Source organism: Agelaius tricolor, unplaced genomic scaffold (assembly GCF_023055355.1).
Source record: "Agelaius tricolor isolate 1412-34295 unplaced genomic scaffold, bAgeTri1.0.p SCAF_17, whole genome shotgun sequence".
Lineage (NCBI taxonomy): Eukaryota > Metazoa > Chordata > Aves > Passeriformes > Icteridae > Agelaius > Agelaius tricolor.
The window spans coordinates 18,014,084-18,038,569 of record NW_027269277.1 but is presented as its reverse complement, the minus strand read 5'-3'; the positions used below and the strand labels follow the sequence as shown (position 1 = coordinate 18,038,569).

The window sequence follows — 24,486 nt, the reverse complement described above, 5'->3', positions numbered from 1 at the left end:
CCGAGCGGGGCCGCCGCTCCTCCTCCTCCTCCTCCCGCCGCCGCTCCCCGCAGCCCCGCGGCCGCCATGGCCACCGAGCTGGAGCCGCCGGCCGCCGGCGCCGTGTCGGGCACGGCGCCGCTGGAGGCGGAGGAGGACGAGGAGCACTGGCTGTACGGGGGTAGGTACCGCCGGCCGCGGGGGCAGCGCGGGGCCCGGCCGGCAGCGGGGCCGGCCCCGCCTCAGGGCCGCCCCCGGCTGCGGGGCCGTGCGGGACCGGGGGCGGCCCCGCGGGAGGGAGGGACGGGCATCTCTCCCTGGGCCCCCTCAGAGGGAGCGGCCTCTGCCCCCGGGCCCGGAGAAGGACCCGCGTCCGCCCCCGGCCTCCCCTCAGGAGCGCTTGAGAGGCTCTTGTGGGCGGGTGGCGGCGTGTTATTGTCCTTTATCAATAACACTGGTGCAGGGAGGTTAACGAGATGCTTTGTTAAGAGTTTGAGTTCGCTAATCACCCAAACCTTGTGAACCCCTGGGCTAACGGGGCTGGGATGTGGCCGCTATAAACCACAGGACTTTATTGAAGCGTCTTTGTCCTCCCCATAGCCTTTCCACATGAATGCTTTTATGTTTCTTCTCCCCTGGCACGTTAAAATTTTATATAAAGACCTTGATAGGTGACTTCAGTTCCTGTCTGATAGTTGTCTCTGTTCTCTGAGACTTAGGATCTACATTTTGAATTTGGTTTGGTGTGAGACATCACCTCTGCAGATGGATGGTGTTTTTTGGGTTGGGTTGGGTTGATTTTTAGTTGTTCCATTTCTAGTTGAACTTTTTTGAAAAGAAAGCGTTGGGGTTACAGTGCCTTGGCACCGCTGGGTATTTCTGTACCTGTGATGCCTTTTGTGCTTGAGTTTAGCTTTTTTCCTTTCACTTGAATAATTCCTTTGTTCTTACTGTTGTTTTTGCAGATGACACCACTGGTAAGCAAGAAGATGGACCAATTTCTGGGTGAGTCCTGAGGCTGTTTATTCACTATAACAATACATGGTGTAGAGATTGAGCCTCGTTGAGCAGAGCTTGGTGAGTGCTTTGGAGCAGTGCTGTTGCCAGGAGCAGCAGCCTGTCCTTTCCCCATCCCATGGGATCATCCCCAGCTGCCCCCATGGGGGTGGCAGGCATTTATGGATGTGGAAGCTGAACTGGATGAGTGGACTGGTTGGATTTAGTGCTAACTTTTAGCCCTGTTGTTTCTCTCAGCAATTAGTTTTAAAACAGATCTCTTTTCCAGTTTAATTCCCTGGGGAAAATGATGCCCTGAGGATTGGTTTTGTGCTAGCCTGGCCTTGCTAAAACTGGCCTGTGCTTTAGTCTGGGAAAGGTCAAAACCTTCAGCTTGGGTTAAAATCTTGAGCTGCTCAAAGCAGCAGATTCTGTGAGATCTGTCAAGTGGTGTGGGTAAGACTTGGAGATAAAACCAGTCCTCAGTTTGGCTTTCTGTGTGGAAAGGATTGTGTGTCCTGGGTTATATTCCCTCTCCATTTGTAGCTGTGTGTTTTGCACCAGCAGAGCTTGGTCTCAGCACAGGATTACCTGTTTGCCATTTTAAATGTAACATTTTTCAGAAGGCTTTCACTGGGCTTGTGTGTGTTCAGCCCCTTCCAAAGTTCAGTTTAGGGTTTATTGTCATTGTAGGTTCAGTGTCTGGAATGTTGAGGTTGTTACAGATACTGTCCTACTTCTGTGCTTAAGGAATATGAAAGCTTGTTCAAATAAGCAAGTGGTGAAAGACAAGGTAAATTGTTACCTAAAAACATCAAATGAGCTTTGTGAGGAGGAACAACTTTTAGACAGAAATTTACAGCTGCTTTACATAAATCTGCTGTTCCTTGTCACGTTCATCTGAATGGAATTTTATTTTACAAGCAGGACTAAAAATCTGAATTTCTAGCAACTGTCCCCAATAACTGCAAAATGCAGGGAGAAGGCATATTAGTGGCCATGCTGGCTGTCCTTTTTTCCCCCTCCTTTTACTTTTTGCCCCCATATTTCTTTGTTGCACAATGAGAATTTACCTAAATGAAGTGCTGTGGGGTGTTTTAAGAAAAATGACTCTTTGTTAGCTCTGCTGTCAGCAACTGCAGCTCCAGGGATGCACTGCTGGCTTGTCTGGAGTGTTTGTCCCAGCCAGGGAGCAGAAACCTGCAGAGTTTGGGATGCAGCATCACTGACATTCCCAAGCCTAAGGGATGTGTTGGAGGCCAGCAGGATGCTGTGCTGCCAGCAGTGCCCAGGATTATGTTGGCATTCTGGGCAGGTGAAATCTCTGCCACGTTTTTCTGTGCCCAGACAATGCTGGGGACCTGTCAGCTGCTTCATTCCTGGGAAGCAGAGAGGTTGGGGAAAGGCTCCTGCTTCCCAAGTGTCTCTCTGAATCCAGTTCATACATTTTAATGCACACCCACAGGTGCTTCATGTGACTTGAAGCTGAAGGTAACACCTGTCACTCTTCCTGAACACAGAATCTCAGAGTTTTAAGGAGATTCAGGCTGGAGGTCAATGCTGAGTTCCTTGGCTTGGCCAAAAGTTCTTGAATCCAACAGAGATTTTCTGCAGTGGTCCCTGCTTTGGTCCTCATGTCACAGCCTGTGTCTGCAGCATGGAAATACCTGGAGGCTGATTTTCCCTCTGACATCTTGGCTGCCTTTTGTACCTGACAGTGTGTGCAGGTGTCACATCAGGAACTTGGCACCCCAGGCACCTGTGCTTGGTCAGCTGCCCAACCCTCAGCCCTCTTTGATCTTGACCTGATGAATTTCTTTGTGTATGGGACTTTCCCAAAATGAGGCTTCAGTTATGCTCAGATTGTTTGTTCTTTGTTTTACACTCAGTAACAGTTGGGTTGTATTATTTTGCCTTTCTTGTGTGGTGTCTGGTGTCACTCTGAAGTGGCTTTAATGTGACAGTGTTTGGATTCTGTGAGATGTTGCCTGTTCATTTTTGAAAACAATCCTAGGGATGTTTCTTGTCCGACGTGGGATTTTAAATCAATAGCAACAGCTCCACAAAGCACTGGTGGAGAATTGGGTTTCTTTGGCTTGGGCTGTTCTGATTGTCTCTCTTGAAAAAAACTCAGAATTATTTTGAAGTTCTACTAAGCTTCACCTGTGACATTAGAGGCAGATGAGCTCTCTGTATTTCAGTTCTGTAAAACTTGGCACACTCTTTTCTAGTATGTGTACATCAATTCCACTTTTTTGCTTGGCCAGTGCATTAAACAATGTTAACATTGTACAAACTCTTAAACTGGAGTTAAATCCAAACCTGACCATTGTTTCATCAGGTCTAATTTGTAACGAGTGAGAAGAACAGGTGCATAATTTTTCCCATAACTTTTCCTTTTGGAATTTTAACTACTTACTGTAAACTATTTGTAGAAACACTAAAATCATTCTTTCATTAATTTCTCTGGGACAGATGCCTTTGCTGTTGACTAAATGCATGTGTGATTATTAGCATCCTTAAGGAGGAGGTGAAATTTTGCTTATTATGGTCTTATCAGTTGTGGTTGTGCCAAATCCGAGCTGAGCCAGCTGCCACTGAGCTGTTGAGTGCTGTCAGTGCTCTCTGGATGTGTGAAACTGATTCTTCCCAGCAAAAGCAAAGCCAAGCCAGGAGGATGGATTTTTTTTTTGTCAGGTAGTTGAGTAAATGCCAGCAGAACAGACACACAAGAAGAATAAAGCACTGAGTGAAAGTCACCTGGGCAAAGGCTTTAGAACTCATTGTAGTGACTCTCTAGGCCAGGCTTGTCCACTTTTTCTTCTGTGTCATGGTCTCTTTGTTTTGTCTGTCCCCCCTGCAGACACACAGAGTCTGCTCACCCTCTGCAGGATGCTCCCCAGGAGAGCCGGCCCGGCAACAGCGAGGACAGAGAGATGGCGCAGCACGTACGTGTCCACTGCCCACGGTGCCTGGGGTGTCTGGGCTTCTCACACTCCTGGGACAAGCAGGGAGTGTAAAGATCCTCCCTGCTACCTGCAGTGTTGGGATGTACTGCCAGCCATTCCCAAAGCTGGGTCCACAAGCAGCCTTGTCTTGTCATCCTGCCTCGAGTGGTGGGGAGGGAACCCTGCTGCAGGCTCTGCTCATACCCCCTCAGGAGGCAGATCAGAGTCTCTGATGCTGCAGTCTGGTAGGAAAAGCAGAACACAATGTGTTCCAGCTCAGTATTCACTGTGACTTCTCAAGGACCTGTAAAATCTGGGAAACACTGGGATAGAAAGCCCAAGATGCTGAAAATCAGTTTTGCTTCAGGCTCAGACCTTTGAGAAGGCAGTCTGGTGGCTCAGTGCTGAGAGAGGAGGAGGAGGGTTGCTTCTCCCCACCCTCCTCTCCTGGTCTCTTTGATGAGTTTGTTTTCTGCCACATCAAGAGGGTTCATTCGGGGTTCTGACAGACCCACGTGCTGTGGAAAAGGAGGGAGGGTGAGGGATGCCTTCCTCATGTGGGGTGAGGTGCTAATTCAGCTCGTGCTGAATTCTCACAAAACTGCACTTGCTGGATATCTGGAAGATTTCTTTTTCTATTCCCTTATTTTTGTGCCCAGCACTGGGGTTGCACTGGAGTCAAATCTCTAAAGTGAAGTGACTTGGGGGCTGATTGTGCTAAATCAGCCAAACCAAACTCCTCAGCAGCTCCCTACCACAGAAGTTGTGGTGAGAGAATATTTGCCTTGAGGTTCTTGGGTGAAACCTGGTGAATGTATTTTGGTGGTTTTCATTTGTGGTTGTGTACTTTGACCATAGCCCTTGTGAAGGAGGTGTGCCTGAAAAGCCCCAACTCTCAAAAAGAATTGAGGGACGTGGTGAAATCCTTAGAACTGAGCTAAACCTTCCCCAGGTTCACAAACATCACTCCAAATTTCATGTAGGGCCAAATCTTCAAAGGACAGGGGAGTTTCTCTGTGGGCCTCTGCCCATTGTTGGAGGCTGTTCAGGAAGCTTCCCAAGATTTGGCTGTGCTGGAGAACTCTCAAGTTGTGTGTATTGATGAGCTGCTGTGTGGCTGTGCTGTTGCAGGCCCTTCCCAGTGGTGAGGATGATGAGGATGACAGTGACAGTGACAGCGATGATGATGATGTGAAGGTCACAATTGGCAACATCAAAACGGGAGCGCCGTCCTACATGTGGGTACTGCTGGGGTGGGGATTTGGGGCTGAGGATCCAGCATGAGGGCATGGAAAGGGATGGGCTGAGAGCTGCTCTGCCTCCTGGGAGCAGTGGCCACAACACTTCTGCAATTGCTTGTTGGAGAATCCATCTGTAAAATGGGAATGAGAATCTGTGGGGCTGCTGCTGGCAAATTAATTTACTAATTCCTGGGCTCCCTGGGGCAGAATCAAAGGTGGGAAGTTCTGTTTAACTCATCTGTGAAAACTTCCAGAACCAAAATCTGTGCTGCTAAGAATTTGCATAAGCTGTGAATTTACTAATTTCCAGCTGTCTTGATTTTTTGTGGCTCAGAAATGGCAAGGCTGGATTGAGAAGCAGGAAATTATACTTTCTACAACTCTGCCTAATGTGCACTGAATAAAAATAATGAGAGAGCCTTTTGCTTGCTGCTAGCAGCCTTCCTCTTACACAAGTGACTTACCTGTGCTTTGCTGCATATTCTAATTTTCCACTTTATGGATAATTTCCTTCTCTTGTTGTAGAGGTGGTTTCACTCTGATGGATGACTCTGAATAGCAAACCCAGGTGAACTGAAGCATCTCCTGAAGGGTGTCAGGGCTTGAATATATTTTGCATGAGAATCTTTAGCCAAGTAATTTGTTCAAATGCCAATGTAGTGATTCTTTTCCAATAGGGGAACTCCTATGAATCTAAACTTAAAAACGGGTAGAGGCTATGGAGCATCAGCTTCAGGTACTGCTGTTATTTTTATCCTTCACTTTTCCAGTATTTCACCTACCTGGCACTGACAGCTGCAGCAGCTGCAATTTTTGCTCTGTTTAAAAGAATATAGAATTAGTGTAAACTAGCAATAGGAAGTGCATTTCCTAAAAATCAGTGTTCCCAGCATAGTGTGAGGGGGCAGGAGGCAATGGAGTGATTTAATTACCCATCACTGAGCAAGGTGATTATAATTCTATTTAAATTAGGAAAAAATGTATTGATACTTTTATAGTAAAACCCCAGAATATTTTTAAAATATATTGTTGCACTGGGGCTGAGCATTGCAGCCCTGGAGAAGGACTGGAACTCAGTGTCCTGAGCTACTTGCAGTGTGAGATGCTAAAAGAAACAAAACTCTGGCCTTGAGTAACAGCTCTGCTTATTTGGCTGCTGAAATTTTCCACACCAGTTTAGTTTAGTTTCCACCACCAATTCAGTTTAGTTTCTCCTGTAAACTGAGTCTGGGATTCTGTCCTTCCACATATGTGAGACTGTCTTTTCATGGGCTTCATCTACTGCCTTCCACTAATTGCTTTATCCAAATGAATTCTCTTCTGATTGAGAAAATAAGAACAAATTCTCCTTGTAGGTTTTGTACCTGAAAGATTTTTGCAAACTCCTGCAAAAGAGTCTGCAAAAGAGTGATCCTGAAAAAGTCTCTTGTTATGAGAAAATGTGTCTGTCTTGGGAGGGGAAAATAGGTACTTTGTCTGGGGAGAAAAATAATTTCATTTTATTTTCATTTGGGGTAAATTTCATGCATGTCCTAATGATTTACTCTGTCTGTAGTACCAATCTGGGTTGAATTTGCTTCTCTGCTGTTCAGCTGCAGGTGCTGCACACCCTGTTTGTTTATGGAGTGACTGGAGTCCTTTTTATTAAAAAGCTGATTGTGGTTACCTGCGTGCTGTAAACCCGGTGATTAATTCACTGCAGTGCTTTGTTTTTGCTGCAATAATTTGCTGAGCAAATGAGTGGATTAAAGGCATTGCATTAAAAGTTGTAACAGTCCCTCTCTCCCCAAAGCCAAGTTGCAGCCCAAAGGTATTGACTTGGATGCCGCAGGGAATATAAATGGATTGCCTGTGATAGAAGTGGATTTGGATTCATTTGAAGACAAACCGTGGAGGAAACCAGGTGAGGCCTCACAGTTCCTTGTGGTAAATATTTTCTGCAGTTCTAGTTGTGTCTCTTGATTTCCACATGTAATTTCTGTCCATTTATTGTTGCCAGGGAACAGGGAAGCTGGAACAATGTGTGTTGCTCAGTCTCTGCTGCCTGGCTAGACAGTCAATGGCATTTACTGATTGAACAAGCCATGGTCTATGTTAAATTGGGTTGCATTTATTCTAGTAATTGAACTTCCCTAAAGGGAACAGCTATTTTTTTAAATGGTCTATTTTATTAATTCCCTGCTTCCTGAGAACATTGCACTGATACCAGTCCAATAATGTTTGGCCTTAAAGGCAGCTGAGCGGGGTCAGGATTGGGCTGTTGATATTTGTTTTCCTTTTCCTGTGCAGGAGCTTGTTCTGTGTCCCCAGGCCAAGCCCAGAGTTGTCCCTATGGTCCCTCCTCATTTGGGGCTGCCCACACTTATTTGTATGAGGGAGAGTTCTCCTCTTACAGCTGTAGGATGCTACAAATCAGCTGCTGTTTTTCTTCTGATACAGAAGTAATTGAAGGAACTAGACATCCAGATTTTTGCTGTGCTACTCTCATAAAATGTGCTCTGATGAAATGTCAACTGACACAAAAAGTCCACTTGCCTTTTCTCAGCCACCATTATTCTCCCTGCCAGCCCCTGTATTTTATTTATCTTTCAGCAATATTGCTGTGCTGAGTAAGTAGAGCTTTCCTGAGGTTGCCTGTGGTGTGCTCTGGGTACCTCCTGCCCACATGAAGGGCACTCCAGTGCTGAAACTCCATGGGCATGTCCAGCTATCAAACCAGCACTGAAACACCCTGCAGATAGTGCAGGCAGAATGGAACAGAAGCTTTTCTTCTGCAGGGATTTCTCCTTGATTGCCAAGTGAGACAGAGGGGAATGGGAAGAAAATGAGTTAGAGAGAATGCAGTGAAGTTCAAAGATAAAGCGTGGACATGGTTGTGGCCATGCTGACATCCCTGGAGCAGAGTAGAGCCAGCTGGCCCTAAAACAGTGTTGGAATGCAATAGAGGGAAGATTTCTGCAGAGCTATGTGGTCTGTAAGTTTATTTTAGATAGCAAGTAGCTCATTACTCAACAGCCTTTCAAGTTTATATCCTTTACAGTTAATTGTTCAGCAGCTTGGTATGTCTTTGAGTGAGGGAGTGGAAGGAGAAATCCTGTGTGGAAGAACTGATAGAGGTCTGAAATAGAAGCTGATAAAATCGACAAGTAAATGTTGTGTTGCTGAGTCGGTGTGGATGCAGTTTGCATGTTTGGGTGGTACAGCAGGAAGAGTGGCCAGCCCAGGAGATAAGCCTCGCTGCTTAGACCTCACACTTAAACCAAGCTCAGCTTGGGCAGAGTTTTGCCTTGCTCTTGTAGCAGCTCTTTGTTTTGGGGTTGGTGTGTGTAGGAATATCTTCACATAGGGGATGTTTGAGGGACACCTCAGCGGGGCAGGAGGTGCTTTGTAGTGCTGGGAGGTGGGAGGGGTGCTCCTGTAATTCCTGCAGCTGGGGTTGCCCCTCTGCATCTCTGGTTTCTTGGCAAGCAGTTTGTGGTCACCTCTGTTATTCAGAAGTGCTCGTGCTGAATTAGCACATTGCACAGGAGGCTGGCAGTGGGAGATAACACTCTGGGATGGCTAATTAGGGTTGTGACTGAGCTGTAATTACTTGTGTAGTCTGGGATGCATCAATAAAAACCTTCCACTTTAGCTGCCTTTCACGAAATGGGTGAGCCCCAGAATCTCCTCTCAAAACAGCAAAGGCAGTGATGGTCAGGAGGGGAATGTGTGGGCTTAGTTCTGCCAGCAAAAAGGTTTTGTGGCTCCACCCCATTTTTGTGGTGGGGGCTGGAACTGTCACTCCTGTGCTGTGCCCAGCACTCAGCTCACATGGACAATTGGAAGAAATCAGCCTGAAAAAATCAGGCTGGTGCATAAGTGATTGCAGGGAGCTCCCAATGGCCTGTGGAGCTGTCCTGTGTGTCCCAGGGGCTCCCACTGCTGCTCAGGCCATGTTCCCCTCCCACCCATCAATAAAAACCTTCCACTTGAGCTGCCTTTCACCCAAGGTGCAACCTCTGGGGCACCCACAGCTTTCTGACAAGGAAAGGCACAAGCTGGGCTCTCTGCAGTACTTTTGTTGCTTTAACCCTTTATATAAGCAGTTAAAGGACAGCTTGAGAGTGCAAGTGTGCAGAACCTCTGTGCTAACTCCTGCTCCCTCTGCCAGGTGCTGATCTTTCTGATTACTTTAATTATGGATTCAATGAAGAAACATGGAAAGCTTATTGTGAAAAGCAGCGGCGGCTTCAGCTGGGGCTGGACCCTGCTCCTCCCATCAGCACTGAGAACAAGATCACGGTGGGTGACCTGTGACTCCTGCTCCTGGCTCCAGGAAAACTGGGACTGTGTTTGTAGTCACAGAGATGAGGGTGTAAGAGCAGGAGATACTTGGGTTCTGAACTGTGCTTTCAGCAAGGAGAAATGCCAAAATGAATCTTTAAAGAGTAAATCTCTGTTGAAAATATTTTCTGTGAGGAAGGAATAGTTCCATCAACGTGGCAAGTTTGAACCACCACAGCAGCAAGACTGGAGTGAATTTCCAGTTGGCTTGGAAAACCCTCTGGATGAGGGAAGTGCAGGGAGGGGAGCTGAGCCCCCAGGGTTGTTTTGCTTACTGCTGGAGCCTGCTGCAGTGGTGTGGCTGCCTTTTGTGTTTGCAGACTGCCTTGGCCATCAACCTTGCAGGAGTCCATGGTGGCCATCAGAGCTTCAGCTAAATTGTCAGTACAAGTATTGCTCATTCCAGTTTTGACTTAGGGACTCCATGGAAAATGATATGAGTTTAATAAAGTCATAACAGAGCTTCTGGTGGGAGACAGTGGACAGCAGGCTGAGGCTGGAATGGCCATTGACTGACACAAATGGCTGTGCCTTGACTGAAGAATAGGTTGCTGTGATTGTTCCTTTTCTTTTGCTGAGGGTTAATCTCTGGTGCTCCATTCAGTTGAAAGAAGGGCACAGCACCATGTGTTATTTATTTCCTTACATAGGTTCAGCAGGGAAGAACAGGAAATGCTGAAAAAGAAGTGGAAAGCAACATCATCAAAACAGAGTTCAAAACAGACTTCTTGGCTCTGGTGGGAGGACGAATGAAGGCTGGGCCTCCTCCCAACAGGTAAGAGAGGAGCATGTGTTTCATGGGGGCACCTAAGAACCACCTGGGCCACATCTGAGTCTTCTCAAGCCTCAAAGAGAAGCTTTTAAGCTTGGCAGGAAGCTGCTGTGGTCACTCATTCAGTGTCACCTCCAGCAGTGCAACCCCTGCCTGTCCATTCCCCCCTCCTTGGCGCAGGGAGGGAATCCTGGATCCCAGGACACATCTCTGGGAGTGGAAGGAGCCAGGCAAACACCTCAGCTTTGAGGGCTCACACTGCTGACATTGCTTGTGCTTGCTTGGCTTATTCCTCCTCCCACGATGTTAATCTTTGCCTCCTCAAGTGGAAGTGGATTACGAGTTTGGCAGAGGATAAGAGGAGCTGTTGGTTCCTGAGCCTGTGTGCGACGCTGCTGGATGTGTGGTAAAACAACTGAGTCATTCTGAGGGGCAGCCTCTGCTGGGGAAACCACTTGGCCCTTAGGAGATCGATGGGGTTTTATCAAAAGCTTCAGAAGAACACACCAGATGAGCCAGAGCTTTGGGCTCAGGATGTTTCTGTTGCTTCATTCACAAAACAGCTTTTGCACACCTGCCTTGCAGAAAGCAGCCCTGCATCCCAACTTTACTGCTTGTCTGGGAACCAGCTCTGTGCTTCAGGGATGAGCATTAAAGCGCTGCTCAGTCTGTTGGATTTGAGCATTTTGGGAGCATTTCTGTCCCGGTGTGTAATCCCTGTTTTTACACCTCTTTGTGGTGGTTCTTTGGATAACATTTCTGGGTGCTCAGAGAGCCCAAACCCACCCCTGCTCAGAGGGAAACTGTTCAGGAATGCAAACTTGCTTCTCCTTGGCTTCTCATCCCCATTTGAGAGATGGTTCCCTGGTGGGAAAGAAAGCATGAAAGAAATCTGCTGACAGCAGGGCAAATTGCTCCTTGTGGTGCTTCTGAGCCTAAAAAGGTGCCTGTGCTTTGTCCCAGGAAGCTGGGTGGGACCATTGATGTCATCGGGGGCCAGGCGGGCACAATCCGCAGGGTGGAAGGGAGGCGCCGGGATAAGCACGCCTCGGAGGAAAACCCCATCCAGGTAAAACCCTGCAAGCCTCGACCAATTGCTGATGGTATTGCACTGTGCTGAGCCCTGGGCAAATGTCTGTGTGCTCCTGACCTCCCAGTTCATACCTGCAGAGCAGCAGCTACTGCATTGGCCCTGTCGAGGTGGGTGCATGGATCATTCCCTTCTGCAGGCTCAGTTAATTTCTGGGTTAAAAGCTTGGTCTTGCTAGGAGCCAGATTTGTCCTTTAAAGACCAATCTTCCCTTTGGAATGGTAAGGCCTGAGTTCTTTCATCATCAGTCCTCCCAAAGTATTCCTAGGAGTGTGTAGCTGGGAATGTCTGCTGTGGATTATTCCCTTCCCTTCCACTGTGGGGTTGGAATCTTCAAATCTGCAGTGAAGGGTTTGTACCTGGGGCTGGTGTTTCTCTGTACTTTAAAGTAACATTTAGTCTCAAATCAGTTGGTGCAGCCCACACCTCAGACTGAGCCTGGGCCTGTGTTACTGGATCTTGTCTCTTCTAAGAAATGAATGCCTGATTTAAAGCTGATCCCAGCCCTGGGCTTGCCTGCCCAGTGTGACCATAGTGTTCTGGTTGGTTCCTAGGCAGGAAGCTGCAGGGTCTGAGGAGCATCTGCCAAATCCCCTTCTCTTAACCACCTTGCCCCCCTGCCAACTCTGCTAACTTGCCAGAAAAACCTAAACATGGAACCTTTCCCTTCCTAGGCCAAATTCCTTGGGTTTTTCTCTATGGTTTTGTGGTTCATTTATTTTTTTAGTAGTCAGTTTTCCAGATTTTGCCAACAAGAAGAGTTTGCCTAAGAGACAGAATTTGCTGGGAAAGGATTTTTTGTTGTTCCTCCCCCTCACAAGCACTGCCAGCTACACTTCAGGTCCCTGTGGTGCCTCTCTGCATTTTGGTCACTCTTCAGGCACAGCCACAGTCCTGTTGTGGTGATGCTGCCAGCACTGTGAGGGCCCTGCTGCAGGAGCAGAGGGATTAAAACACTCTCTTCTCATTCCTGTGCCCCCCAAGGTGCTGGGAGACCATGGCAGTAAGCCCCAGCCCCCCCAGCAGCCCCAGCAGCCCTCCCAGCCCCAGCAGCCTCCTCAGCAGCAGCCGTTTGCTCCACCAGCAGGGCCTCCGCCTCCCCCGCTGGCCGGGCCTCCTCCTCCACACTTCCTGCACCCTCCTCCTCCAGTGACTTCTGTTCCACCTCCCCTGCATCCTCCAGGTATGTGGTCACTCCATGGAACCCGAGTTGGGATGTCCCAGGCTTGCAGCAAATCAGAGCTCTCATGGTTCAGTGCCATGGGATGGGTGAGCACTCAGGGAACAGATCCTGACCCCTGGCCAGCCTTTGTTTAGTCTCCATCAGCCTATTCAATATTTGCCCTGAATACTTCAAAATGGCAGCTGGTCCTTGAAGGAAAACCTCTGGGCTTTGTTTCCCTGAGGGAACCTTCCAATGCTACTGGTCCATTTGCTTTATAGATAAATGTCAAGAAGCAGGTTCCTGTTTCTCTGGAGGAAGATGAGAACTTTTGCTTCTGGCTGAAATACACCAGGCTGAAATGAGGGGCCACACTCTGGGCTTCTCCTGCTCCTGGGGCAGCACCAGGAGCACTCCATGCAGGGACTCCTGCCTGAGGAGGATTTGCTGCAGCACTCAAGGGCTCTTTTCCCCAGTAGTTTTTCCATGGTAGCTTTTCTTGCTGCCTTAGTTAAAAATGCTTGACAAAATCAAGTTGGACACACTGGAGTGGAACCTGCAGCAGGTTCTCCTCTCCAGCTCTTTCAGTTGTTCTGAAGACCAAATCAATTGTTCATGTGTTCACACTCAGAAAAGGAGTTCCCCAGCAACATTTTAAATTATAAAGATAAAGAGATTGTTTGGGAAAATTATATCATTTATAGGCTAATTCCTGCTTAGCAGCACCAATTTTTCTCCTGCTCTGTTTGCTCCAGTATGTGAGATTTATTCAAAATTGTGCTTTGAGGTTTAGCTTGAGGTACAGAGAGTCCATGCAGTACAGAGAGGCCACGCTTTCCTTGTTGTCCTCACTTGTTTTCCCTGCTTATTTCCACAGGCCTGCCACCTCCAGGTCCAATTCCAGGTAGGTGTTACCTTGTTCTTAATAACAGCAGCAGTTTTGATCACACAGGTTCAGAGCATTTGGACTAAGTAACATGAGATAGGATGGCACCAGTTTAGAGCACAGCTAATTTAAGATTAATAAACTCCAACTGAGCATTGAACCTCAGCTGCTTATCTTCTATTCTGACACAAATCTGTAGGTCAGAATAACTTGATTGTTATATTCTGATCAGAATGGAACATGTCTACATCCCAAGGACCACTTTTCCTCCCTAGGGCTATAGGAGTTAATTGCTACTCCTTGATCAATCTTATGTTCAGTATTTAAAAGCCAAAATAGAAGGTATTTTTTGCTTTGTTTTTCTTCCTATATCCCTACAAAACTAACAGAGCTTTAGGGTGTGAATTTGGGGAGGAGATCCTATCCTGAAAGAAAATTATTCTATTTTAAATAGAACCTTGTTTAGGGTAAAAAGATGCTTTAATGGCTTTTAACTGTGAACAGCACTTGTGAAGCTGCAAGATCTTGGTGCTGATTTAGCCTTCTGTGTCTAGGGCTGTTCCCACCACCTCTGGCACCACCACCAGCTCTCCTCATCCCAACCTTGGATGGGTAAGACCACACCTGGGTAAGATCACACCATGGGAGGGGGGGAAGAGAACAGGTCTAAAATCAGTGCTGGGGATGCATGGTATGTCTTGAGTTGGGCTGGGGGAGAGCAGAGTCTGTCAGGAATCCTCTGTGCATTCATCTGGATTTGGCATATTCAAGGCACAGGAAGGAGCCAGTAAAATCTAGATAAAGCCTAGAGTAGTTCATGGCATGATTCCTTACTGCAGATGCTTTCTCTGAAGGTGCTCCAGGTAGTTTGTGAGCAGTGGTGATTTCCCAGGGCAAGCAGTGGGATTATGGCAGGTTTGGAAGCTGTGGCAAAGCCTGTGAGCATTTCTGATAGTGGGATTCCCATAAGAATGCTCCACACATCTCCAGGAAAACAGGGTGAAGCTGCAGCACAGCCAGAGCTGTGGGGGTCCCTGATGTCAGTAACTCACCCCCTTTTCTCTCCCAAAGGCAGCCAGCCAGCTACAACAACAGGCAGCCACCTCCCTTTGGCTACAACTCTGCAGGTGAGCACCGGGCAGGACACATCCCCCTGCTGCTCTCCCTCTTGCCTGGCTCTTGGCAGCCCAGGCTTTTCTGAGGCTGGCACTCACCATGCCTGCTCCAGCTCCAGGCTCTTGCTGTGCCCCAGAGGGTCCCAGTCAGGAGCACAGGCTGGGTGTGCTGCTCTCAGTGCTGTGCACGTGTGGGGATGCACTTTGTGACCCAGTGCTGAGGCCCAGGTCGCTGTTTGGGCAGATCCCCAGCACAGAGAAGCCTCCCCAGTGCCTCAGCAGTGTGTTCTCCTGCCTGTTGGCACACACATGTGCTCACCCTCACTCATATTCTCCCTTTTCCCCACCCTCAGGGATTTGCACAACCATCCACAACTACTGAGCTTGGCATCTCCTCCCTGAGTTTTTGAATCTCTCCCCCACTTCACCCTCTCCCTTGCTACAGGCACCATCTCCTGTGGTTTTGCAATGGGAGAGGCAGTGCCAGGATTTCAGCAGATTCCCTTCCCTGGTGCAGCCCCAGGTCTCTCCCAGTCCTGCAGTGACCAGGAGTGGCTCCTGGCTGTGCTGAGCAGTGGGAGCACAGGCAGCCCTGCAGAGCCTCCCTGCAGGACAGGGCTGCGGGAGTGGCAGTGCCAGCCCTTCCCAAGGAGAGGAGCCTGCAGTGCTGCCAGATGTGGCACTGCTTTGGGATATGACCTCACCAGTCCAGCTGGCCACCTCTGCCTGGGGACTGCTGGTGGCTCTGGGCTCCCCAGGTGACATCCTTCATGGCAGCTGCTGCCCCTGGCCCTCCCAGGTGCCACCCTAGAGCAGAAGGTACCTGGTGGGAGGTGGGACCTTGTACAGGTGACCAGAGCCCAGGGCTGACAGAGACTGTGCAGTGCTGCCTGTAAATGCCTCCTCAGCGAGGAGTTCCCTGTTCTTAGCAAACTGCAGGGAAGGAAGGGAAGGACAGCAGGGAGCTGGGCCGTTGTCTCCTGGGATCCAGCTCTGATGCCAGAGGGCATCTTTGGGAAGGGAGGGACAGAGGGGTGCTGGCCATGCTCTGGATGACAGAGGCTTCTGCTCTGGCTGCAGATTCAGGTTTCATCAGCTACCCCCCCATCTCCACGTCCCACACGCCCTGGGTGACCACGGTGGACAAGGGCACGAGCAGCTCCAGCAGCAGCCACTGGGAGTACTCGGGCTCCAGGCGGGACCGGGAGCGGGAGCGAGACCGGGAGAGGGACAGGGAGCGAGAGCGGGACCGGGACCGCACCCCCACCACCAGTGAATACAACAAGTGAGTGCTGCCCCCTCCACCAGTGAATACAACAAGTGAGTGCTGCCCCCTCCACCAGTGAGTGGTGCCCCACCACCAGTGAGTGCAACAAGTGAGTGCTACCCCACCACCAGTGAGTGCTGCCCCCTCCACCAGTGAGTGCAACAAGTGAGTGCTGCCCCCTCCAGCAGTGAATACAGCAAGTGAGTGCTGCCCCCTCCACCAGTGAGTGCTGCCCCCTCCACCAGTGAGTGCAACAAGTGAGTGCTGCCCCCTCCAGCAGTGAGTACAAGTGAGTGCTGCCCCCACCACCAGTGAGTGCAACAAGTGAGTGCTACCCCCTCCAGCAGTGAATACAACAAGTGAGTGCTGCCCCCACCAGTGAGTGCAACAAGTGAGTGCTGCCCCTCCACCAGTGAGTGCAACAAGTGAGTGCTGCCCCCTCAACAAGTGAGTGCTGCCCCCACCAGTGAGTGCAACAAGTGAGTGCTGCCCCCTCCAGCAGTGAGTACAACAAGTGAGTGCTGCCCCCTCCAGCAGTGAGTGCAACAAGTGAGTGCTGCCCCCCCCACCAGTGAGTGCAACAAGTGAGTGCTACCCCCACCAGCAGTGAATACAACAAGTGAGTGCTGCCCCCTCCACCAGTGAATACAACAAGTGAGTGCTGCCCCCACCAGCAGTGAGTGCAACAAGTGAGTGCTGCCCCCTCCACCAGTGAATACAACAAGTGAGTGCTGCCCCCTCCACCAGTGAGTACAAGTGAGTGCTGCCCCCACCAGCAGTGAATACAAGTGAGTGCTGCCCCCTCCACCAGTGAGTACAACAAGTGAGTGCTGCCCCCACCACCAGTGAGTACAACAAGTGAGTGCTGCCCCCACCAGCAGTGAATACAACAAGTGAGTGCTGCCCTCCTGTGCTCCTGGGCCACCTCAGCGTGTCTGGCCAAGGGCTGGGTATACAGGACACCAGCTGAATTCTCTGGAATGTCTGGGGAAGAGCTCCTTAGGATCAATAACTACAGCACAGACAGGGAGCTGTGCCACTGGCTGATTTCCTGTCTCTGGGTCTGGGTTTTTTTGTTTAAATCCAGCAGAACCGGTTCCTCTTGCTCTCCCACGAGGCCAGTCAATGAAATAGCCCCTCTGTGTTTACTCAGTGTTTCACAGCTCAGTGTGAAGCACTGGCTGCAGGAGCTGCTGCTTCTTGTCTTCTAAATGTCACTGTCAGATCAAAGGACAAACAGCCTGCTCTGCTCTCCTGTGGGGCTGGGAGTGCCATTCCCTGGGAGTCAGCCAGGAAATGGGAGCAGGACTGGAGGGACCACCTTGGTGGGAGCTGCTGTGGCCTCAGCTGACAGCAGTGCTGGGAGCACTTGGGAAAGAGCAGGAGGCTTGGAGCCTCCCTGTGTTCATCTGAGGTGGAGGCTGGGCTGCAGACACTTCCCAAACCCATCCCCTTGGTGTTCAGTCAGCAGCAGTGTCGGTTTTCTGCAGGCTCCAGGCTCAGAAATGCCAATAATCATTCAAAACATGATCAGAATGTGCATTCCTGGCACAGGGTACTTCCTGCTGGGGAGCTTCACAGCCCAGGGCAGGAGCAAACAGGGCAGTGTGCTCCTAGGATTTTTTTTTCCTTTATAAGCTTTTGGGCACTGTGGATGGGAGGGGGGAGGAAGAGAACAGAAGACAAACTTGCTAAAATTGGAAGAGCTCATACTCCCCCACTTCCTGGTCCATGCTGGAGCCAAGGCCTGGGATCAGCACTCCTGAGCACATTGCTGGCATTCCTGGCTGGTGTGGAGCACCTTGGTGCAGCTCAGAGGAGGGCAAGTGGCCGTGCAGTCCTTTGGGGCACTCCCAGCTGATTGATCCTGGACATTTATTTGTGCAGCTTGTTTCCAGGAGTGTCAGAACAATGTCTCTGACGTCCTTTCTGCCAAGTCCTGAGTATTGTTCCCACAGGGGCACTGTTAACCCTTGGATTTTGGCTTTCAGAAGTTGACCAGGAGGATGTAGGGGGGAGTGTGGGATGTGTCTCAGTTTGGGGTACACCCTGCCCACTCCTGGGGACTGAATGAGGTGCTTTGAGCAGGTAGAGAAAGCTGCACACACAGTTTGATGGTTTGAGCTTGTGGGGAAGAAGAGAGCACCTTGCACCAAGGATGGGAGATGATCTGTGTGTGTGTGTGTGTGTGTGCTGAGGGCTCCCCGCAGCAGGGAGGGACGATGGAGGAGCGCTGTGTGCTCGTGTGCGCTGCCGGTGCCGGTGGTTCCGGAGCAGCCCCGCTCGGTGGGAGGTGCCAGGTGTTGCCGGTGAGGGCGGTCGCAGCCCTGCCCGCTGTCCCTGTGCCCACGTGTCCCTTGTCCCCCCAGTGACGACGAGCGGTACCGCTACTACAGCCGCGAGCGCAGCTACGACTTCGAGCGCGATTACCGGCGCAGCCGCGACCGCAGCCGCGAGCGAGAGGAGCGGCACCGCGAGCGCCGCCACCGCGACAAGGACGACGGCAGCAAACACAAATCCTCCCGCAGGTCAGCGAGCAGTTCCTGTTCTGGGGTGCAACGGAGCCTGGCTCATCCCAGCTCCCTCTGCCCGAGAGCTGTGGGCAGGAGGAGCCTCTGGGATGGGGAAAGGAGAGCTCAGGGTTGAGTTTGTGCTCAGCGGGCTCAGCCTCCCAGCAGAGCTCCCATCTTAATGAAAGCACACACAAAGGCCATGAGAGCAGCATCAGCTTTTGGTCCTGCTGCTCCTGTGCACCAGGGCAGAGCTCACAGAATCCAGTAGGTTGGAAAAGGGCTGTAAGATCGAGTCCAGGCTGTGACCCAGCACCACTTTGTCACCCAGACCATGGCACTGAGTGCCACATGCAGCCCTTCCTTAAACATCTCCTGGGACAGTGACTCCACCACCTCCCTGGGCAGCCCATTCCAATGCCCAGCCACTCCTTCTGTGAAGAACTTCCCCCTGCCTGCACTCAGAAATTGCTTCTTGAGCAGGAGGAGCAGAGCTCTTGCCCAGAGCCTGGTAGTGAGGGGGTGATGGTCTGCACCAAGATGAAAGTTCTGGGGCAGAGCAGCATGTCCTGAAATCACAGCTTTTCTGCAGAAAATGGATTTGCAGCAGATGATCTTGCTGGAAGAGCAGTCCCCAGCAGAGCAGCAGCCCTGCTCTCTGGGCTGAGGCAGGTCCTCTGCTCAGGTCCTGTGTCACTTCACATCTCATTAATGACTTGTTCTTGCTCTATTTTCTTGATGTGTCAACTCCCTGCTTTTAGGGGAAATTCCTGTCAGCTCTGGAGGTAATTACCCTTATTTTGAAGCTGGTATCAGAAAAACTCCCTATGTAGTGACTGGAGGAAAAAGGCTGTTTTTGTCCTTAAGGAGATGAGTAAGTTTTCAAGGAAGGACTGATTGCTAAAGGGTTGGAAGCAAAATGATAGGAAGAAAGACTAAGACCATAATAAAAACTTAATACAGAGCAAGTAGAAGCTGAGCTGGTATCAGACAAACAAGCCATTGGCTTTAGGGTTATTTCTTAGCTTCCTCTCCTCAGAATTGAAACCTTGGAGTAGATACCTCACTGCAGGAATCCCTGTCCATGGTCCCCTCCAACCCAAACCTTCTGGTATTCCCTGCTTGAGGCACCCTGAGGTTTGAGCCTGTTTGAGGCCCTGTAGATGAAAGGGTTTCATTTCCAGCTTGCTGCAAACTGAGCAGTCTGCAGGAAATCACTGACGCTGGTTTCAAAGGACAGTCCCAGTGTCCCAGCACAAACCACTGACACATCGGCCACGAGGTGGCTGAAGGTGTTTTGTGGAGAGGCAGCAGCCTTTTATTTTTCCCAATTTTTCTTGCCTTTAATGGCTGTGAAACCATTTATTAAACCAGCCAGAAAATTGCTTGAAGCCAGGAGCTTTTCAGCCAGGTTCAGCCAGTTCAGTGTCTGCTGCTAAACTGGAATTCCAGCTGTGCTAAGAATTGGTCTGACACTGTCCCTGCTCATGGGGCTGTGCCTGCACTCACAGTTTATCCTGGGCTAAATTTATCTGCTTGTTCCTGTTCTCTGGGCTGTGCTTTAACTCTGCCACCTTCACACCACAGTCAGCTCCTGAGAGCTCCTGTGGTTTGAACCTGTGAGAGAAGCAGCAGAAAATCTCCTTCTGGGGGGGGCAAACCAGCGCTCTGCCTGTTCCTGCTGGGAGGCAGAGCTGGTCTGGGGCCGTGGTGGCTGCAGGGAGCAGCTGGCAGGGCACAGGCTCAGGGCATGCACAGCCTGCTCAGGCCTCTTCTGCCTGGGCTTGCTCCCACATCACAGAAGTCCTGGGTAAACATCCCCAGTTATCACCCACATCTGGAAAACTGGGGAGATAAAGGAGTTCCAGAGCACGAAGCCAGTGAAGAGCCAGGTCAGCTGTGAGTCAGCACAAGTAGAAACAGGATCTGCCTCCCATGGGGAACCCACATTTCTCTCGCTCCACTGATCCCTTTGCTGCCTCTACCCCAGGGATTTCCCACACACCTTCAGAGGAGTGAAAGTTTCAAACACATCTCAGGTTTAGGACTCCTCCTCCTCTCAGCCTCTGTGCTGTGCCACAATTGCTGGAGCTCGCTCAGGAGTGGAAGAACAGCAAGGTGGACAACTGCCTGTGGACACTGCCAGGAGGGGCTGTGCAGTGGGACAGTGGCTGTGGCAGTGTGTGACAGTGACAGTGTGTGTGTGACAGTGGCAGTGTGTGTGTGTGACAGTGGCAGTGTGTGTGTGTGACAGTGACAGTGTGTGTGTGACAGTGGCAGTGTGTGTGTGTGTGTGACAGTGTGTGACAGTGACAGTGTGTGTGTGTGACAGTGACAGTGTGTGTGTGACAGTGACAGTGTGTGTGTGACAGTGGCAGTGTGTGTGTGTGACAGTGGCAGTGTGTGTGACAGTGACAGTGGCAGTGTGTGACAGTGGCAGTGTGTGTGTGTGACAGTGGCAGTGTGTGTGACAGTGACAGTGTGTGAGTGTGACAGTGGCAGTGTGTGTGTGTGACAGTGGCAGTGTGTGAGTGTGACAGTGGCAGTGTGTGTGACAGTGGCAGTGTGTGTGTGTGACAGTGGCAGTGTGTGTGACAGTGACAGTGTGTGAGTGTGACAGTGGCAGTGTGTGTGTGACAGTGGCAGTGTATGTGACAGTGGCAGTGTGTGTGTGTGACAGTGGCAGTGTGTGTGACAGTGGCAGTGTGTGACAGTGGCAGTGTGTGACAGTGGTAGTGTGTGACAGTGTGTGTGTGTGACAGTGACAGTGTGTGTGTGACAGTGGCAGTGTGTGTGCGTGACAGTGACAGTGTGTGTGTGACAGTGGCAGTGTGTGTGTGTGTGTGACAGTGTGTGACAGTGACAGTGTGTGTCACAGTGGCAGGTTGTGTGTGACAGTGGCAGTGTGTGTGTGTGACAGTGGCAGTGTGTGACAGTGGCAGTGTGTGTGTGTGACAGTGTGTGTGTGTGACAGTGGCAGTGTGTGACAGTGGCAGTGTGTGTGACAGTGGCAGTGTGTGTGGGTGTGACAGTGTGTGTGTGACAGTGACAGTGTGTGTGTGACAGTGGCAGTGTGTGACAGTGGCAGTGTAAGTGTGTGACAGTGGCAGTGTGTGTGTGTGACAGTGACAGTGTGTGTCACAGTGGCAGGTTGTGTGTGACAGTGGCAGTGTGTGTGTGACAGTGACAGTGTGTGTGTGACAGTGACAGTGTGTGTGACAGTGGCAGTGTGTGTGTGACAGTGGCAGTGTGTGACAGTGTGTGTGTGTGACTGTGTGTGTGTGTGACAGTGACAGTGGCAGTGTGTGACAGTGTGTGTGTGTGTGACAGTGTGTGTGTGTGTGACAGTGGCAGTGTGTGACAGCGGCAGTGTGTGTGTGACAGCGGCAGTGTGTGTGTGACAGTGACAGTGTGTGTGTGACAGTGTGTGTGTGTGACAGTGGCAGTGTGTGTGTGACAGTGGCAGTGTGTGTGTGACAGTGTGTGTGTGTGACAGTGACAGTGGCAGTGTGTGACAGTGTGTGTGTGACAGTGGCAGTGTGTGTGTGACAGTGACAGTGACAGTGTGTGTGTGACAGTGTGTGTGTGTGACAGTGGCCGTGTGTCAGTGCTGATGCATCCCACAAATCCCCGCTGTGCCCTCGGCAGTGCACAGGTGGCTCCCTCACCAGAGAATCCAGGCCCCTGTGCCCATGGCTGGTCCCTGCTGTGGCAGGGCTGTCTCTGATGTCCCTTTGTCCCCTGTTCCCCCTCAGGAAGCAGCACGAGAGCGAGGAGGGCGAGAGCCACCGGCGCCACAAGCACAAAAAGAACAAGCGCAGCAAGGAGGAGAAGGAGGCCAGCGAGGACGGGGCTCAGGAGGGCGAGGAGCAGGACACCAAGGAGTGAGCCAGGCCCCCTGCAGCCTCGGCAGGAACTCTCTCCTGTGGAACCAGCATGGAATTGGTGATGTTTGGTTTGGGGGGTGATTTTTTTTTATTATTGTTTTTTACTTTTTTCCAAGGGAAGAGGCTGACTGGGCGAGCCGTGGCACAGCCGGCAGTGCTTCAGGAGCTGAGGCTGCACGTGCCCTTAAACTTCCTTTTTTTGTTTGTTTTTGATACAAGACAATACAGCAGTACTAGTTACAAAGCACTGAGCTACTCTATTCATCCACATCCCTAGGGAGAACTTTGGTGTATCAGATCCTATGGTTTCTGATGGAAGATGGCTTCAGCTGAAACTAATGCAATTAGGTCATAGTTCTTGGTTCTTTTTGGCATCATCGTTCCTTTTTGAGGACTAGGACAGTAAGTGCAACTTGAAATTTATTGTCCAAAGAACAGCGTGACTTAGATCCAGGAGCCAGCTTAGAGCCTGGTGTCCAGTAGTGCAAAGTCTCATCCCTGAATAAATTTCTTTATAGCTACAGAAACAGCTTCTGATTCCTCCGTGGCCAGCCTGGCGTGTCAGGAGGAGCTGCAGGATCTGCTCCAGGTGGGCACAGAGGCCCTGCCTGGATGTGGCAGCTTCCAGAAGCTGCTGAGGGCGTTCACACAGCGTGTGCAGAGACTCCAAAACTGGTTTTTTATCCATTGCAAAGGTAGTTCTGTCATGTTACACCCCTGTGTGGGGAATCAATGAAGATCCACAGCAAGAGCATGAAATTCTCTTTAATTCCTTTTGACTTAACTATTTTATTTCCTTTTTTTATAAGAGTTGACTGAATAACCTAGAGTACAGTAGAGAACACCAAGTCCCAGTTAGCAGTTTGCCCTCATGGGACTGGTGTTTCTATTTGGGTATCACCAACACTCCTGTCCAATGCATTCCTTTCCCTTAGATCCCAAAATAAATTTAGTCAAATTCCAAAGTTTCTTTGGATTTAGTATTGGTTGGGGAAGGGGCAACAGAAATGTTTCTGGGTGAGAAGAACAGGGGAAATAATTTTGAGGGGTTTTCATCTGTCTGGTCATTAGGTTCCTGCCCTTCTGTTCGTGTGAGTCCACAAATGTCTCATTTTCCTTTGACTTGTTATTTAAAACTGTCTGAAATATTTGTCCTAAAATAATATGGTTCTGAAATGTTCTGTATTTTTTGGTATTGTAATCTTGGAAGTCTTGAGTGTGCTGGGAAGTGCCCAACGTGTGCCAGGAGAGCCCTTGGGTTTGGGTTCAGCATTGTGACAGTGCAGTGATGGGTTTGTAAGTGCAGAGCCCAGGGGAGGAGGAGGAGACTGGGACTTCTGCTGGCTTTTGGTTTTCATGGAGTTCTCTTAATGTGCTTGAGCTGCTGGGAAATGTGTGTGCACTGGGCCAGGGTTAGCTGGGATCAGGCTGTTCCTGCCTCTGCAGCCTCGGTGGAGCCCAGATCCAGGAGCATCTCTCACTGCCCCAGCACCCCCAGCTCCTGGCCCTGGCTGTGCAAGGAACAAGGGAATGCCCAGGGCTGGGCTGCAGCTGGGAGTGCCCAAAAGCTGCCCAAAGGAGAATGGCATGAACTTGAGGAGAAATGCAGACCAGAGTGGTGAGGAGGCTTCAGGAGTGCTGGTTCTGTGCCCCCTGGCACTGCTCAGCACAGAGGGGCCCAGAGCCCTGCCCAGCCTCCCTGGGGAGCCTGCCTGAGGTGAGGATGGGACCTGCTGCATTTCCCAGCACAGCAGCTCTGCCCCCAGGCAGTGCCCCCAGCCCCTCTCAGCTGCCTTTCCCTGCCTGCTCCCCTGCAATGCTGCACCCAGGGGAGGGGGCTGGCCCCACACAAGGACATTTGTGCCCCCTTTGCATGTCCCTGGTGCCTCTCCAGGGGTGCCAGGGCTGTTCCACAGCCACTGCCTGAGCTCCTGCAGTTATTGGTGATCACAGCCAGTCTGCACCTGGTGGGGCTGGGGGACTGGCATGGGGAATCCAGCATGGAGTCAGTCAGGGCTCCCCCTCCTCCTGTGGTATTGCAATGAGCTGGACCAGCTCACAGAATATTCACAAATGGGGAGGCTTTTGGGGCCAGGAGCAGCTGTGGAGTTGAGGTAAGTAGTTTTAAATTGGTTTCTTTTCATTAAATAGAGGTAAAGTGCCTTTACTATCAGGGAAATGTACAGGTGGGGTGTTGGAAATAATCTGTACTCAGCAGCAGGAAGCTGCTGCAGGTTCAGTGGTGTTGGGATGTGGGGTTTTCTGTTGCTGAGGGATTTTTCCCAGCCACAGTGCATTTCAGGAGAG

At 50.5% G+C, this 24,486-nt stretch overlaps 1 protein-coding gene across 2 annotated transcripts; it reads left to right on the top strand.

Annotated features, from left to right (window-relative positions):
* Nucleotides 1-26: 26 nt before the first annotated feature.
* Nucleotides 27-23,364, top strand: LOC139597420 (pre-mRNA 3'-end-processing factor FIP1-like). Of its 2 annotated transcripts, XM_071442754.1 has the most exons (16): nt 27-160; nt 945-984; nt 3,839-3,923; nt 5,055-5,161; nt 5,842-5,900; nt 6,957-7,067; nt 9,318-9,448; nt 10,141-10,265; nt 11,226-11,331; nt 12,337-12,535; nt 13,392-13,418; nt 13,955-14,012; nt 14,472-14,527; nt 15,596-15,800; nt 18,152-18,310; nt 22,048-23,364. In XM_071442754.1, the coding sequence occupies exons 1-16, from the start codon at nt 67-69 to the stop codon at nt 22,178-22,180; spliced, it is 1,695 nt and encodes a 564-aa protein (XP_071298855.1). In that variant the 5' UTR covers nt 27-66; the 3' UTR covers nt 22,181-23,364. The 2 variants fall into 2 exon arrangements, with proteins under 2 accessions (XP_071298855.1, XP_071298856.1); XM_071442755.1 differs by lacking the exons at nt 27-160; nt 945-984; nt 3,839-3,923; nt 5,055-5,161 and adding an exon at nt 5,200-5,732.
* Nucleotides 23,365-24,486: the final 1,122 nt, after the last annotated feature.

Coding starts and splice junctions, on each gene's coding strand:
- LOC139597420 (XM_071442754.1), top strand. CDS start 67: ATGGCCACCGAGCTGGAGCCGCCGGCCGCCGGCGCCGTGTCGGGCACG. Junction 7,068..9,317: donor CAAACCGTGGAGGAAACCAG/GTGAGGCCTCAC, acceptor TCCCTCTGCCAG/GTGCTGATCTTTCTGATTAC. Junction 15,801..18,151: donor ACCACCAGTGAATACAACAA/GTGAGTGCTGCC, acceptor TTGTCCCCCCAG/TGACGACGAGCGGTACCGCT.